The 16,407-nt window shown below is 37.6% G+C and overlaps 1 protein-coding gene and 4 non-coding genes across 5 annotated transcripts in view; all 5 read left to right on the forward strand.

The window, feature by feature from the left end:
* The window catches only part of LOC105381618 (dynein axonemal heavy chain 2-like), a 77,676-nt gene that overhangs the window by 50,452 nt on the left and 10,817 nt on the right, over positions 1-16,407 (forward strand). Inside the window, exons 29-35 of the mRNA XM_048624432.1 lie at positions 13,177-13,322; positions 13,675-13,829; positions 14,209-14,413; positions 14,812-14,997; positions 15,330-15,470; positions 15,749-15,813; positions 16,134-16,253. Coding sequence (XP_048480389.1) covers positions 13,177-13,322; positions 13,675-13,829; positions 14,209-14,413; positions 14,812-14,997; positions 15,330-15,470; positions 15,749-15,813; positions 16,134-16,253 — 1,018 coding nt within the window. The remainder of the gene's footprint in view (positions 1-13,176; positions 13,323-13,674; positions 13,830-14,208; positions 14,414-14,811; positions 14,998-15,329; positions 15,471-15,748; positions 15,814-16,133; positions 16,254-16,407) is intronic.
* On the forward strand, positions 2,304-2,496 carry LOC119694080. The gene has a single exon (XR_005254739.1). It is a non-coding gene; the product is annotated as a U2 spliceosomal RNA (small nuclear RNA).
* Positions 3,252-3,413, forward strand: LOC119694073. The gene has a single exon (XR_005254732.2). It is a non-coding gene; the product is annotated as a U1 spliceosomal RNA (small nuclear RNA).
* Positions 3,973-4,165, forward strand: LOC119694076. The gene has a single exon (XR_005254735.2). It is a non-coding gene; the product is annotated as a U2 spliceosomal RNA (small nuclear RNA).
* LOC119694072 lies at positions 4,818-4,979 on the forward strand. The gene has a single exon (XR_005254731.1). It is a non-coding gene; the product is annotated as a U1 spliceosomal RNA (small nuclear RNA).

The following is a 16,407-nucleotide window of genomic DNA, read 5'->3' on the forward strand; positions in this document are numbered from 1 at the left end:
CCCAAAGAGTGACGTCCAAAGGAAAATGTTTGATTCCTTAGATCAAGGGGTAGCCAAATCACCCCCATGTATGTTCAGCAATTTTTAGTAGTTTAGGAGTTATGATTTTTTTAACAAATTCTCTACGAAAATCGACCTCAGTGGATCAATTATGTTTTATTATTTTTTTGGATAACTTTTTTAAATTATTTTTTATTTTTGTGTCATCCTCTTAAGTTGTTCTTTTAACCATAAAAGTTTCAGCTTCCTAGCTATAATGTAAGTTAGTTATTTTTATATCGAAAGTTCAAATTATATCATCGAGCTAGACTGCTCTGAATTTTCAACTTGAAATTAAAAATCGAACTAGATATTCTCATGGTCCCTCATTAATTTTAAAAACTCCGCAAGGTTCCAAAATAACATAAAAATAAAAATAAACTATTGCTTAATGGGGTATTATTTGCAGAAAACAGCCTTCAAAGGTATTTGGGTGGAAATTACCTCATTAGTCAATTGTTTCAGAAAGTTGAAAGATTCCTGTTATGTCATTACTAAGGACTAATTCAGTTAGAAAATGTATCAAATTAAAGGGAAAATAAAATTATTTACTATTATTTTTTATTTAAGTTACATTTTTGAATGTAAATTCTTAGTAAAATGTTTATGTCTGAGTTGTAAGATTTATGAGATAATTGTATTATTAATAATAAATAAATAAAGTCAAATAATTCTTTTACAAATTAACTCACAATAAATTTTCAAAATGGCGACCTCCCACAACAATACACTATCTACATCTACGCAAGAAATTTTCTTTAAGTCAAAAAAGTTCCAAATGTAAAAAATATGACATCTGTCAAAAAGTTAAACATGTCAAAAAAGTAACTTTTCTCAAAAATGTGATATCTGTCAAAAAGTGACATCTGAATGAAACAGAGAAGCGTATAGGCGACTTAAAGAAAATTTCTTGCGTAGATGTAGGTTGTGTATTGCCTTGGGAGGTCGCCATTTTGAAAATTTATTGTGAGTAAATGTGTAAAATAATTATTTGAGTTTATTTACTTAGTATTAATAATACAATTATCTCATAAATCTTACAACTCAGACTTAAACATTTTACTAAGAATTTACATTCAAAAATGTAACTTAAATAAAAAAAATAGTAAATAATTTTATTTTCCCTTTAATTTGATACTTTTTCTAACTGAATTAGTCCTTAGTAATGACAAAACAGGAATCTTTCAACTTTCTGAAACAATTTACTAATTAGGTAATTTACACCCAAGTACCTTTGAAGGCTGTTTTCTTCAAATAATACCCTATTAAGCAATAGTTTATTTTTATTTTTATTTTATTTTGGAACCTTGCGGAGTTTTTAAAATTAATAAGGGACCATGAGAATATCTATTTCAATTTTTAATTTCAAGTAGAAAATTCAGAGCAGTCTAGCTCGATGATATAATTTGAACTTTCGACATAAAAATAACTAACTTACATTACAGCTAGGAAGCTGAAACTTTTATGGTTAAAAGAACAACTTAAGAGGATGACAAAAAATAAAAAATAATTTAAAAAAGTTATCCAAAAAAATAATAAAACATAATTGATCCACTGAGGTCGATTTTCGTAGAAAATTGGTTAAAAAAATCATAACTCCTAAACTACTAAAAATTGCTGAACATACATGGGGGTGATTTGGCTACCCCTTGACCTAAGGAATCAAACATTTTCCTTTGGACGTCACTCTTTGGGCCACCCTGTATATGTATAGGCTAGCATGATATAATTTATATTAAACAACTCGCTCTATTAAAACTACTAAAATTATAATAATTAAATAAAACTAAAATTATACTAATTAAAAATACTAAAATTGGTGCAATTTACTAAAAATACTAAAATTGGTGCACTTTACTAAAAATACTAAAATTGGTGCAAATTCTCACTTTATTTTTTTTGTTATAGCAATGTAGAAAATTAGGTGCATAAGTATTTTTTTATGCACGAATAATATTTATGTAATATTAAATTTATATAAAATAAAGCACAAAATAATAATAAAGTGAACACCAATAGGTGATATGCATTTGCATAGGACAGAAATATGATAAATATTAAGTCAAAACTTGTACTCGACTTGGTAACAATAGCGGTGGGGCTGTGCTTGTAGTGTGAGTCACCCTACCACGTGGAGTGCGTCATAGCAAATATTTTTAAACAGTTCGTTGGAGTGACTACAGATGACACTGTGCCCTCAACTGCATCGCGGTATTAAGATATTTTGCCGTTTCATTACTCCCCTCGCGTTTAATATTAACGGTATCGCTTCTCGGCCTTTTGGCTAAGATCAAAGTGTAGTATCTGTTCTTTTCAGCTTAATATCTGAAAGTTCCCTCACTGAGGGACCAGTATATTAATCTGATTTTTGTAAACCGATGGGATGTTCGGGGCTCGCTCCACTCCCGTCACGGGTCGGCCCGGCATTGCAGTGCCGCCGGGATCGGCCCAAATAGTAAACTAATTGGATTTCATACTATAACCCATTACTTAATATCCTCTCGCTGTTATTTAATTTGATGGTAAATTAGCTATGTCTGAATGTATTGGAGTAATTAAATACAAATGTTTAAAATATATTAATGAGAAAGGGAGATCCGTGAATACTGTGATCACAGTAATAAGCCTATATTACAGTATGTCCAATTACGCTGTAGTCCCGGCATACTATACCATACGTGCATAGTATGTTTACACGTTTTATGATTACAAAAAACAATATCTATAAAGTCTACGTTTACTCGATCATAAATCCAGCTAATAATAATTGTAGGGGTTTAATCGTGAAATTGATTTCGAAATTATTTGCTGGCAAGTGTACTACATATTTTGCCTACTAATTAAAATTCAAAACTGATTAAATTTGTGATCGTTTAAATAACACGTTTTCAATTTGTCGTTTTCTGTCAAGTTTCATGTTAATTTCCTGGATAAAACTCTTCATTTTCGCAAACAATAAAATATGAATATAAAAAAAATATTAAGTATCGGACAGTCATTAGTCAGTGCTTCTAATCGTAATCGATGCTTATAGAAAGCCAAAAATATTTTTTTACTTTTATTACCGCATGTTAAGTATTTGCATAGAGGGCAGCACAGTCGGCAAACTTTAGTACCAAGTTCTTTTGTAGATGTCACTGTGCCCCTGTCTGGACCGCGGTATTAGGATTGTTTCTCGAACAACCAGTACCCCAACCGAGCGTGGAGAAGGCATACTTACCTGGCATAGGGGACACCGTGATCAAGAAGGCGGTTCCCCCAGAGCGAGGCCCTTCCATTGCACTGCGGTTGGGTTGACCTTTGCGAATATCCCTAATGTGGATATCTCGGATGCGTAATTTTTGGTAGTGGGGACTGCGTACGCGCCGTCCCCTTCTGAAATCCTAATTATATGATAGTTCATCTGAATAAATTAAAAATAAATCTTCATAGCGCGCCATAATATATATAAAAACACTCTCATGCTTTACTAAAAATACATAAATTGGTGTACTTTACTAAAAATACTAAAATTGGTGCATTTTACTAAAAATACTAAAATTGGTGCAAATTTTCACTTTTAATTATTGTTATAACAATGTAGAAAATTAGGTGAATTAGTATTTTTTTATGCACGAATAATATTTTATGTATATTAAATTTAAATAAAATACAGCACACAATAATAATAAAATGAATACCAATAGGTGATAAATGCCTTTGCATAGGACAGAAATATGAAAAAATATGAAGTCAAAACTTGTATTCGACTTGGTAACAATAGCGGTGGGGCTGTGCTTGTAGTGTGAGTCGCCTACCACGTGGAGTGCGTCATAGCAAATATTGTTAAACAGTTCGTTGGAGTGACTACAGATGACACTGTGCCCCCAACTGCATCGCGGTATTAAGATATTTTGCCGTTTTATCACTCCCCTCGCGTTTCATATGTCCGGTATCGCTTCTCGGCCTTTTGGCTAAGATCAAAGTGTAGTATCTGTTCTTTTCAGCTTAATATCTGAAAGTTCCCTCACTGAGGGACCAGTATATTAATCTGATTTTTGTAAACCGACGGGATGTTCGGGGCTCGCTCCACTCCCGTCACGGGTCGGCCCGGCATTGCAGTGCCGCCGGGATCGGCCCAATTTACAAGCTAATTCGATTTGGTAACATTGACCAAAATGCTTTCCCGCTGCTCATGATAAAATAAAATACATATTATGAGCATGAGCAGTACTTAGTTCATAATACTGACTGGACTGAACCGGCTCAACTCAATAAGGCTATCACAATACGTTTTATGAGTGCAGAAAAAAAATATCCACAAAATTCTACGTAATAAAATATTTGGTGACAAATCTACTATTTAGCCTACAAACCTATTATGTAGCTAATTAAAAACTTATTAAATTGTTCATAATTTAAATGACACGTTTTCAATTATTACAATGTGCCGTTTTCTTTCAAGTTTCATAAAAAATTTACGTCACCTTGAATAAGATATTTTAGGTGGCGTGAAACTCTTCGGTATCGCAAACAATAAAAATAAACTGTGAATGAATATAAAAAAATATATAAAGAGTCGGACAGTCATTGTAATCGTAAATCGTCGTGATGCTAATAGACAGCCAAAATTTCAATTTTCATTTAAGTACTGCATGTTAAGAATTTGCATAGAGGGCAGCACAGTGGGCAAATTTTAGTACCACGTTCTTTTACAGATGACACTGTGCCCCCGTCTGGATCGCGGTATTAGGATTGTTTCTCGAACAACCAGTACCCCAACCGAGCGTGGAGAAGGCATACTTACCTGGCATAGGGGACACCGTGATCAAGAAGGCGGTTCCCCCAGAGCGAGGCCCTTCCATTGCACTGCGGTTGGGTTGACCTTTGCGAATATCCCTAATGTGGATATCTCGGATGCGTAATTTTTGGTAGTGGGGACTGCGTACGCGCCGTCCCCTTCTAAAATTCTAATTAAATGAAAGCTCATCTGAGAAAATTAAAAGGGAATCTTTATAATGAATAGGCTAGCGCGCCATACAGAAAAAGTCATGTGAAAGTGATATTTTGCACCAATTTTAGATGCTAGCCTATTTATTAGACCTGTTTTGCATTACAACAAAACAGATATTATGTGTATGAAGAAACACACAGCGTTGAGTGAAGAAGCAATTATTTGATTTCTTAGTATAAATAGGAAAAAATGGGTTTTTACATACCAATCTGCTGTATTTTCCTCTCTTTCACTTTAGCCAGTGGACAGTGCAGTCTAGAATCTGGATTCTACTCTGTGACGCGCTGTCAAATTTCTGACATAGTAGTCTTCAAAACTCACCTGCAAGCCGTTGCTGCAACGCTGTGTGTTTCTTCATACACATAATATCTGTTTTGTTGTAATGCAAAACAGGTCTATTATGTGTTCTTTCGAAACACACAGCGTTGAGTGAAGACTTGTTTGTTATCTGCTGGTGAAAGAGATTAGAAAATCTAAACGCTATGTGATCTCCTTTTTAGGTAAAATATACCTAAAATATAATAAAGATTCCTGTTAGACAACATCATAGTTGTAAAGGAAACATACTTAAAATGTACCTTCATCATAAAGGTACTTGCACCTAAAAGAAAGAAAATTAATTAAAAACAAAATTTATAAGTACATAGGTACTCTAGTTAATGATCAATAGGTGTGTATCCACTACATACCTAGTGTGATACACAACATGTCACATACTTACCTACACTTATGATCTGTAAGTATGTTGCTAATGGGATCATAAATCATACCATTATTAATTTAAGTAAGTATAACATAAATAAGCCAATTTCTTATCAAATTAAAGTTAGAACTAGTAAAGGACCAATCCAGGTGTGAGGAATACCTAATAGCATAGAAACAGACAATAGAAAATATAAAATTTTACATCATTGTCTTTATATAAGTACCTATCAATTTGTATTACATAGGCCCTCTAGGTAATACATAACCATAGGTAATTTGTACATATTAGGTAGTCAAACATATTATTAGGTAGTATTCCTTTTTAGTTGAAGTAAAATTGATCTTTATAAAGCACAGAAATATGGATTGTATTAGACTTATGTCACTGCACCACCCTTGCTAGGTAGTTGAATAGCCTACTGCAATAGGATTACATGACAGCTGTCTATGTGTACACTATCATAATTTTCCTTTTGAGATATACATGGGTGATGACTAGTCTCTAGGTACACGAAAAAATTTATAGATGTAACTACCAATTTCAATCAAACATGACTAATTTTACCAAGATTTTACAGGACCAACAGTCTTTAAAAAGTCAAGCCTGCATGTAGGTAGCAACCTACTTAAGTAAAGGGCCAGTTAGAATAGAAACAGCTTTTGTACAGCTATTAGGCTTACACCCTTCTCTCAGGTTGAAATATAAAGTTTCAGAACCGCACATGATCTCTATCTATACTTGATAAACAATTTACTACTGTAATATAATCCACCATAAATGCAAGTAAACACTTTATAGGGACTATTCAATAGCCTAACCAATATGGATAATTGGATAGGTATTTTCACAGCCATCAGTCATAGGCTCCACATGATGTAGGTATATGGTATACATATAAAAATCAATATAATATAGGCACCTTACCAGATAGATCCTTAGAAAGGCTCATAAAGGCCAAATATTAACACAACTTGGTGAACAAAAGTCCAGGACAATAATAGGCACTTAGACTTGTAGCTATCTCATGTTTGTACTCTCCAGAGACTACAAACTTGTGCAATGTGGGTATTAGAAAGCTACCTGGGCAAAATCATTTGACAACCACCTGCCATGTGGGTACACTAGGTCAGGAGTACTCAAATCCGGGCTCAAACAATATCAGCCAACATAGTGGTAAAATATGTGCTGTGGCATACACCTTGTATAGGTGATATTAATGCCAATGTCTACTGAATAAACATTCATTCTGAAGTCAACTTTACTGTTGTAATCACTGAGCTCTTCCTTATGGCAAGCCTGTGTTAGCTATTAAGACCAAATTAAATTCAGAAAAAATATGTATTGTATGCAATATTAAGTATAGGCACAATACAAGAGCTCACCTTTAAGATAGAAGATATGAGATCTCAGGTTATGTCTTTCAAGAAAAGATCCCTGAAAAAGTAAGCAAGTTACAACACAATATATTAGATTGAAAATGTGTAACTCTAGCTGCCAAGGCGCAGACGCTTCAACATCAACCCATCACGTCCCTACTGCTGGGGAACGGGTCTCCTTCCAATGAAGGTAGGGCTTGGGCCTAGAAAGCTGCTTTATCAGCTTTCATTATGTTTGGCCACTGCATATCAATAATCATATGTCCCAATAGCACATGGCCTCCGCGGCAACAATCTTGTCATTATGGGTTTAGCCAGAAACCGTTAAGTGGTGTTATTTGTAAAAATAAATAGGGATGTGATGGTGGTCCCATGCTATCCCCACTGGAAAGGGAGGATCTCCCAACCTGTTTGGACTGTGCTTTGTTCTGGCGGGCAGCTGCTTTGGTAAACAGGAGAAAAAATTGGCAATTCACCTTTTTATGAGTGGATTATGCCTATTATCAGTTTTAAACTGTAAGACTTATGGATGCAATCATTGATTGAGTATTAAGTATTGAAACTCCCATAAATTCTTGCTTAAAAACCCCAAATAGCTACAAAGTCAAGGGTATGACATGAACAACTTTGAAAAAGTTATAATCATGAAAAAATATTACAGATAGAAAGTAAACAGTTAATTATCTTTATGTAATAATAAAATAAGTACAGTTAAGTTCACCAGAGCCCATGGCTTTTCGACTGGTTAAAAGCTATACAAATGGTTGTTAAACATCATAATATTTGCATATATAATTGCAAAAACTTGGTGGCAATGCATTTTAGTTTACCAGAGCCCATGGCTTTTCGACTGGTTAAATGCTATATAAAGCGGTTGTGAACCATCATAAACTTCGCATATATAGGTATCCCATGAACAATGTGTGTGAATAATTGCAGATACCATATAAGATTTTACCTCTCCGCGAGGAAGGTTCCAGCAATTATGCAAATATAATATAATACATTTTACTTCACCAGTGCCATAGACAGCATTTCGACTGGTCAATGTATTACAATGAACTTATAAGTTCAAGCCTTCATAAACTTTGCATAAAATCCCCAATAATTAGGTACTTGAAGATGGGTCCGACACCACCAATGTGTGTGTCATCAATAATATTGCAGTTAGTAACTGCTACATTTAACTTTCCGAAAGTTTAATGAAATTATGCAAAGTTAAAATACATTATGAGATGATCTATGAGTTCATCATAGCCAGTGCCTATCAGCATTTAGACTGGCAATGTATTTTGTTGCTCTGTCCATTACACCCGCATGTAAAAGGACATAATATGTATACCTAGGTAATAGGTAAATAGGAATAAAAAGGCCACGAGCCAGTTTAAATCCTGTGGGTGAGCAAAAAACAACATATTTATATGTATACATACATGTTGTAAGAAGTTATTATGGTTAATAACTAAGTCAATATGGTAAATAGGGGCCCCGAGCCAGTTTTAAATGCTATGTGAGCATAAAACAACATGTATACATATAAGTTGTAAGAAGGTATTATGGTAAAAAACCTATAAGACAACAAAAGTTGTAAATATAGGGATAAATATTAGCCAAGAGATTTTATAAATTATAATCTCATCAACCCATCCGCTAGGTCAAACTATGCTACTGGCTTAAGCCATTGGTTGCAAGTCAATATTGTCAACCACAGCACTGCATGTCATATTTAATTTATTTTAAGATGACAGTCTCAATAGTGAAACTGCTAATATAAGTGTAAAGTTCTCTGTATAATATACACACGACTGCAAATCCCCGAAGGGGTAGTCAGAGGTGACCCACATAAGGGCATAAATAGTGACTTATTTTCATTGTGTCACCCTTCATAAACACTTGGTAAATAAATAATGTAATCAACAAATTACAAATATTTTGCGACAACACATCTATGCATGCAGCAATCAAAAGGTTGGTATATTATGTAGATAGGTAGGTACATGTTAACTAATTAATACCAGATGTGAAAATATTTTCAAACTTTTGAAACCAAGTATCAATACCATGTTTACAATTGAAACATTTAAATTCAAAGTAAGCAGTGTAAAGGTTATAAACCCAACAACCAAAGGTCTAACAAGCATCTGTAGCCCATCTGGGAGGCTTCCTAATGCTAGATAACATGGCATTAAATGAATTGGAACAAACTTAAATGTTCTCATATAAGTAAGCATTCTCTTATGAGAATTTTTAGCTTTACCAAATGGAGTTAAACTATGTAAATACAGTATGTAACAACGTAAATACTATTTGAATAAAGAAACACCATTGAACAGAGCTGGTTTCTGGTTTAAAGGTATAAGCACAAAGATAAAATATCATTTGTAAATTGCAATGTTTTTGTACCGAAAGATTCATGCGTGAAATAGTTTTCTGACTTACTCAGTTCAGACTTCGAAGGTAGGTATGAATCCAATTTGCTGGAGAGCATATTTCATCACAGAGATTTATCATAATATCTTCATGTAATCTTGTGATCTTCTCGGTTTTCTGAAAAAAATATTAATACCGGCCCGCGGGCGGGGCGTCGGTAGCGGCGCGAAACTATTTTTTGTACATTGACGAAAAGTACGATGTCTCATACAGAGTTTTTTATACATTAAGTGAATTAACACTTTTATTGATTGTTTTATTCCACAAACACGAATATTATCATGGATTATTAGTAAAAAATCCATTTTCAAAAATATATAAACGCGTTTGATTCAAGAAATCAAAAAGCTATGTCAGAAATTTGACAGCGCGTCACAGAGTAGAATCCAGATTCTAGACTGCACTGTCCACTGGCTAAAGTGAAAGAGAGGAAAATACAGCAGATTGGTATGTAAAAACCCATTTTTTCCTATTTATACTAAGAAATCAAATAATTGCTTCTTCACTCAACGCTGTGTGTTTCGAAAGAACACATAATATGAAATTTTGAAAGTGAGATTTTGCACCAAATTTAGTATTTTAGTAGAGTGACTTGTTCAATGTCATGCTCGCCTATTCGTTGTTAAGAATTACTTCATAATTTATTCAGTGGAATTTTATTTTAAAAAATACTTATGCACACCTAATTTTCTTCATTGTTATAACAAAAAATTTGAAGTGACAATTTGCACCAATTTTAGTATTTTTAGTAAGGTAGTGTGGATATCTCGGATGCGTAATTTTTGTTAGTGGGGACCATGGAAGTAATAATACAACAGGAATGCTGCTGTATTCGTATCGTTGCGCGCACTGCACCAAAAAAACGAGCCGACAGAGATAGTCAGCACGGAGCCCTCCATCTCTTTCTATTTTTGGTGACCATAATTTTAGGTAATTCATGAGACATCACTTCTAATCTATCATGTCGCGAATAGGTGTCGATGGTCTCAAAGTCACCTATTATTCGAATAATTCGATTGCAATGTAGGTACGAATGTATTTTGGTGATATGTTTCTTCATTGGAAGGAAAGCTGAAATTTCGGAAAATATAATTTTAAGTAAATAAAATTAAGTTGGGTGTAGTGTTGACAAGAAAGTGTCAAAACAGGTTAACATTAAACGCAACTATGTACCTAAAACGTGTTTATTCTGTGGATGTTCCGTTTACATAGTCTATTTGATGAAAATCATAAGATTTAAAAAAAAATCTCAACCTAAGTGCTTCCGCCGGTTTTAAGCTTGATAAATTATCTTATAATACTCAAATCTATCACCAAAAAAATCAACAGCTCATAACTCTTTACCAGCCTTATAAGATAACAGCCATAATAATACCTAATGATACTTAGTTATAAAATAAAACAAAAAGTTGAATGAAACAGGTCCTAATTAATGGAAAGTTCGCTTTCTGGGTGAGATGCTGCAAAATAGACGATTCCAGGTGTCCCTGTATGCGAAGAAAAGCAGATGGCGCACACAGAAAAACGGCCTCCCCCAAGGCAGTGTCCTGGCGCCAATCCTCTTCAACATATACACGAATGATCAGCCCCAGGACCTGTCAAGCTTTCTATACGCCGACGACCTAGCCTTAGCTACTCAAACAAAATCGTTCGAGGAAGCAGAAGACAACCTTGGAGCTGCTCTGGAAGGCTTGGGGAAATTCTACGAGGACAATGCGCTGAAGCCAAACCCCTCCAAAACGGAGTCCTGCGTGTTCCACCTCCGTAACCGCCAAGCACAACGCACACTCAACATCACGTGGCGTGGGACAAAAATTGAGCACAATGACCACCCCAAATACTTAGGCATCACACTGGACCGTGCCCTCACCTTTAAATGGAATTGCGTAAGCCTCAAACGGAAGGTGAGCTCACGCAACAACCTACTCAGGAAGCTTACGTCAACCAAGTGGGGAGCATCACCGGATGTACTGAGGACCACAGGACTGGCACTATGCTACTCTGCAGGTGAATTCGCCTGCCCCGTGTGGGCGAGATCTGCGCATTGCAGGGAAGTGGATGTGGCCTTAAACGACACCTGCCGGACAATCACGGGATGCCTTAAGCCGACACCAGTTTGGATGCTGTACTCACTGTGCGGTATCGCCCCCCCCGATGTGCGTAGAGAGGCTGCCTGCTCTCGAGAAAAACACAGACAGGAGACCGACCCGAGGCACCCGCTCTACAACCAAGAACCAGCTCCTTACCGACTTAAAAGCCGAAAAAGCTTCCTTAGGTCTACAGTTGCCTCGCACAAGGACCCATCGAAGGAAAGGATAGACCTATGGCAGGCAAAATACCCGATGGCGAACTCCTTCATCCCCCCTAATGAGTCCCTGCCTCCCGGACACGAACTACCCTGGGCGACATGGAAGTCACTCAACCGACTCAGGACAAACATGGGCCGATGCGGAGAAAACATGTGCAGGTGGGGTTACCGCGGCCCTGCCTCCAACATCTGCGCATGTGGTGCGGCTCCACAGACCATGGAGCACCTGATGGTGTGCCCTGGATGTCCCAACACCTGCACCCGGGAAGACCTCCTCAAGGCCAACCAGAGGGGTATCGACGTGGCGGCCCACTGGGCCGCGGAAGTGTGACAGTTGCCATCGACACGACAAGAAGAAGAAGAATGGAAAGTGATTCAAAAGTACGAATGAATGGTCACCCTAACCATAACGTCTCTCACAACAGTATAAATGTCATCCGTCATCTTGACAACTCCGGTCTTGTCGTAAAGTATTTAGAAAAACTACCAATATTTTTTTTGAAATTATTATTCATACAAATACCAAATATTTCATTTAAATTACATGTTTATAATGATTTATTATAAATTTATTTTTGAAAATGATATGATATACAGTTAGTCTATGGGTTAATTAATTTATTTTTTTGCATAGCTCCCTTCGTACAAAATCTACTAAAGTTTACACAACTAAATCCTGGCAATTGTTAGAAAGAGAGGAAGGGCTCTGTGGTAACCCTCTCTATCGGCTCGCGGCCTCTTTCACTTCAAATATAAATCTTAAGGTGAATTCGTTAGGTCTATTTTTGTTTGCATCATTTTGGTGAGTGCGCATTCCTATGGTGGGGACTGCGTACGCGCCGTCCCCTTCTGAAATACTAATTAAATGATAGTTCATCTGAAATGATAAAAGAATTTTCATAATGAATAGGCTAGCATAACATATTGAACAACTCACTCTACTAAAAATACTAAAATTGGTGCAAAAACTCACTTTAAATTTTGTTGTAACAATGTAGAAAATTAGGTGCACAATCAGTATTTTTATCCACAAATAATAATAATAATATGTATATTATTAATTAGAATATTTTCATCACAAAAAGAAAAACAAGTTATAAATTTACAATACTACCAATAGTTGATGGGTAATAATTTTTTCGTGTAATTAATAGAATATTTTTTGCACAAAAGATTGGTGACCGTGATATTAATATTGGTAACCATTACATTATGTGCTTAGCTTATCAATAGTTCAAGTACAGTGCAGACGAGCAAAGAACAGACCTATAAAATAGTTTTATTAGCCTCATTTTGAAATACTTACGTCTTTTAAAATTCGCAGGCGAATGGAACGACATCCTCAACGACTTCCAGAAGATGCTTGTAGTTCGCTCACTTCGCGTGGACCGCGTGTGCGCCTGCGTGGCCTCCTACGTGGCCAGCGTGTTCGGGCCACGCTACGTGGAGCCGCCTGTACTGGACATCAGGGTGATTGTCATGAATTATTGAGGAACATTGCCCTTCATTAGACGCTGAAGCTGTTGAAATAACTATCATCGAAACATTTTGGGTAGATTATTAATATCGTCTAGCTTTTCATGCGATGTCATTTTTGTCCATTTTTATCAATCCTGAAGGCCTAAGGCAAAACGCGCACACTAAGAGGTTTTGACAAAAGTTTTGCGTCGCATTCACTCACATGGCGCGGCTTTGAGAGCGAGTGCGACGGAAAAATTTGTTGCGTGGGCCTTTAGGGTGAAACTACCCTATGACTATAACAATTTAAAGAATCGAATAGCTTTATGTCTGAATCCCGACTAATCTTTTCCCCACACCCCAGGCTGCCTGGGAGGAGTCTAGCTGGAAGACCCCGCTACTCTTCGTGCTGTCCCCGGGCGCGGACCCGGCGGCGGCGCTCGCGCAACTGGCAGGGGACGTGCGAGCCGAGCTGGCCGCGCTTAGTCTGGGGCAGGGGCAGGCGCCTAGAGCCGCCAGGTATTGCGATATCCGGAAGAGATAAATTAAACACTTCCTCCCTTCCTTAATGTTATCATCACAGTATAGAACTGAAAGGTGCCCCCCATGCAATAAGTTCCAGCAGTGTTATTGAAGGTTAAAGATGTTGGCTGTTTATAGTTTGAAATTGACTACAATCAAGTGATTAAAATATCAATCGTCCCTGACTCACCATACCTATATCCATTTAGGAGCTCACTACACTATCTATACCGCATCTATTTCTCTAGGATCCTATCAACAGCAGCGAAGTTAGGCGGCTGGGTGATCCTATAGCCAAGTTGCCTCCTGGCGACCGCCTGAGCCGGCCAACTTTACAATCTAGTTCACTAACTAAATCTCTCATCTATTCTTCCAGCATCCTATCAAAAGCCATGAAGGAAGGCAGCTGGGCGTTCCTGGCCAACTGTCACTTAGCCACGGCCTGGCTGGGCCAGCTCCGCGGGCTGGATAACCCGAAGATACACCCGCGCTTCCGCCTGTGGCTCTCCTCCATGCCTGACGAGAAGTTTCCCTTGGCCGTGCTGCAGAACAGCATCAAGATGACTACAGAGCCGCCTCAGGTGAGAGTGGAGATTTGTTGGAACTGAAAACGTATTAGTGAAGTTGCATCTACATTGATGTGTGAGAACAGTTGAGAACACCCGGCATGTCCTGGACAGAATTCTGCCGCGTTCTAATTAGAATTTGCGTGTAATATCTCGAGGTAGACTCGCCTTTAGAAGATACTATGTTGTATGATACTCCGTAAATCCAATAAGCTTATTTTGATCCATGACTTCTGGCTAACCGTAATCTTGGTATTTGGCGACTGACAACTGATCTGACTGGCTATAATCCTCTCACCACCCTAGACCAGCTCTAGTGTTTATCCCCCTCACACTAAGAGGACAAATACTATAGCCTCATAATTTTCAGACTAAGAAGGCAAATACTACTCTTATAACTTTTTTTTTCCCAGGGCCTCAAAGGCAACCTAGTCCGTCTGTTCTCCAACATCCCCGAAGACCGCTTCGATTCTTCCACACCCACATACCGGCGTCTGCTGTTCTGCGTGTCATTCTTCCACTGCACGCTCGTCGCGCGGAGGCGCTTCCGCCAGCTCGGCTACAACGCCGTGTATAGCTTCAACGACTCGGATTTTGACGTGAGTAGAATGGCTATAGGCATTGCCATCAATTATAAGTAATTAGTTTCTAACTTGTCACATATGGCCAACCTACCTCAAACCCAGGAGAGCCAGTAAGGCTTTTAGACAGCTGACATTCCTACACTATATTTACCTTGGGGAGATTTGGCTGCCTGAGCTGCGAGATACGACGAAGCTACAGGACTAGAGATCACCGGTTTCTTCCGTCTACTAATACTGCTGTGACTATTTATATTAGACCATTTAAACTAGCATCGCTTCCCAAGACGAGTGGTTAAGTAAAGTCCGCGTATTACATCCCTGCCTCCCCTGTGCTTACATCCCCGAAGACCGCTTCGACTCCTCCAAGCACCACATACCGGCGTCTTCTATTCTGCGTGTCATTCTTCCACTGTACGCTCGTGGCGCGGAGGCGCTTCCGCCAGCTCGGCTACAACGCAGTGTATAGCTTCAACGACTCGGATTTTGATGTGAGTAGCTTGGTCGTAGGAACTGGGTCTGTTCTTCGTATTATATGGTAAAGAGTTAAGTGTTTTAGTTGTTTTTATGGATACGTTTTCTTTACCATATAATCCGAAGTAATTTCGAAGAAACTGCCAATGCCTTACGCCTTAGCAGACCGGACGGCATAGCAAGAGATTTATTTATTGCATATTATGTTCCTACAGTCAATCGAATCGATACAGAAATACTAAACTACCTCCTACTAAAATACGTCCCTAAACATAGCTTTTGTTAAATTACACAGGTGTCAGATAACCTTCTAGCAAACTATTTGGAAGAATACGAAGAGGTACCATGGGACGCGCTTCGGTTAGTCGACGTACTTACAATCTTAGTAGGAAAGTTCTACAGTTACCTCTACTATGTACATTTTGTGTGACATAAATCGCAGCCTTCGAATATAACATAAACACTCACCTTGCACTCTGGGCTAGGCTAGGTGAATTGCTACGCCCTCCTTTCTTCAACTATATATATTTATTTCCAACGGGGAACTTTCAAAATTTCAGGCATATCCAGGATACCAATAGTACCCCGGACCTTCGGCGCATTACCTTGCCCTTTTCGGACTCTTCGAAGGTCCCGAGAAAAACTTATAATGCTATTATATTTTGTTATTTCCGATATAGGTTCCTATTCGCGATCATAAACTACGGCGGCCACATCACCGACGACTGGGACAAGCGCGTGCTGGTCGCCTACATCAACCAGTTCTTCAATGAAGAGGCTCTGGAGACGCCGTACTTTAGGTATGTCATAATCATTATTATCATAAACCTCTTTCAGTCCGGCGCAGCATGTTTTTCTTCGGGGTCGGTCTACAGTTTCCAATCTTATACTTTTTAATAACTTTATTACTGAGCAAATGGATTCCGGCAATCAAGTAGTTGCTGTCTACACTGA

Source organism: Plutella xylostella, chromosome 12 (genome assembly GCF_932276165.1).
Source record: "Plutella xylostella chromosome 12, ilPluXylo3.1, whole genome shotgun sequence".
Classification (NCBI taxonomy): Eukaryota; Metazoa; Arthropoda; class Insecta; order Lepidoptera; family Plutellidae; genus Plutella; species Plutella xylostella.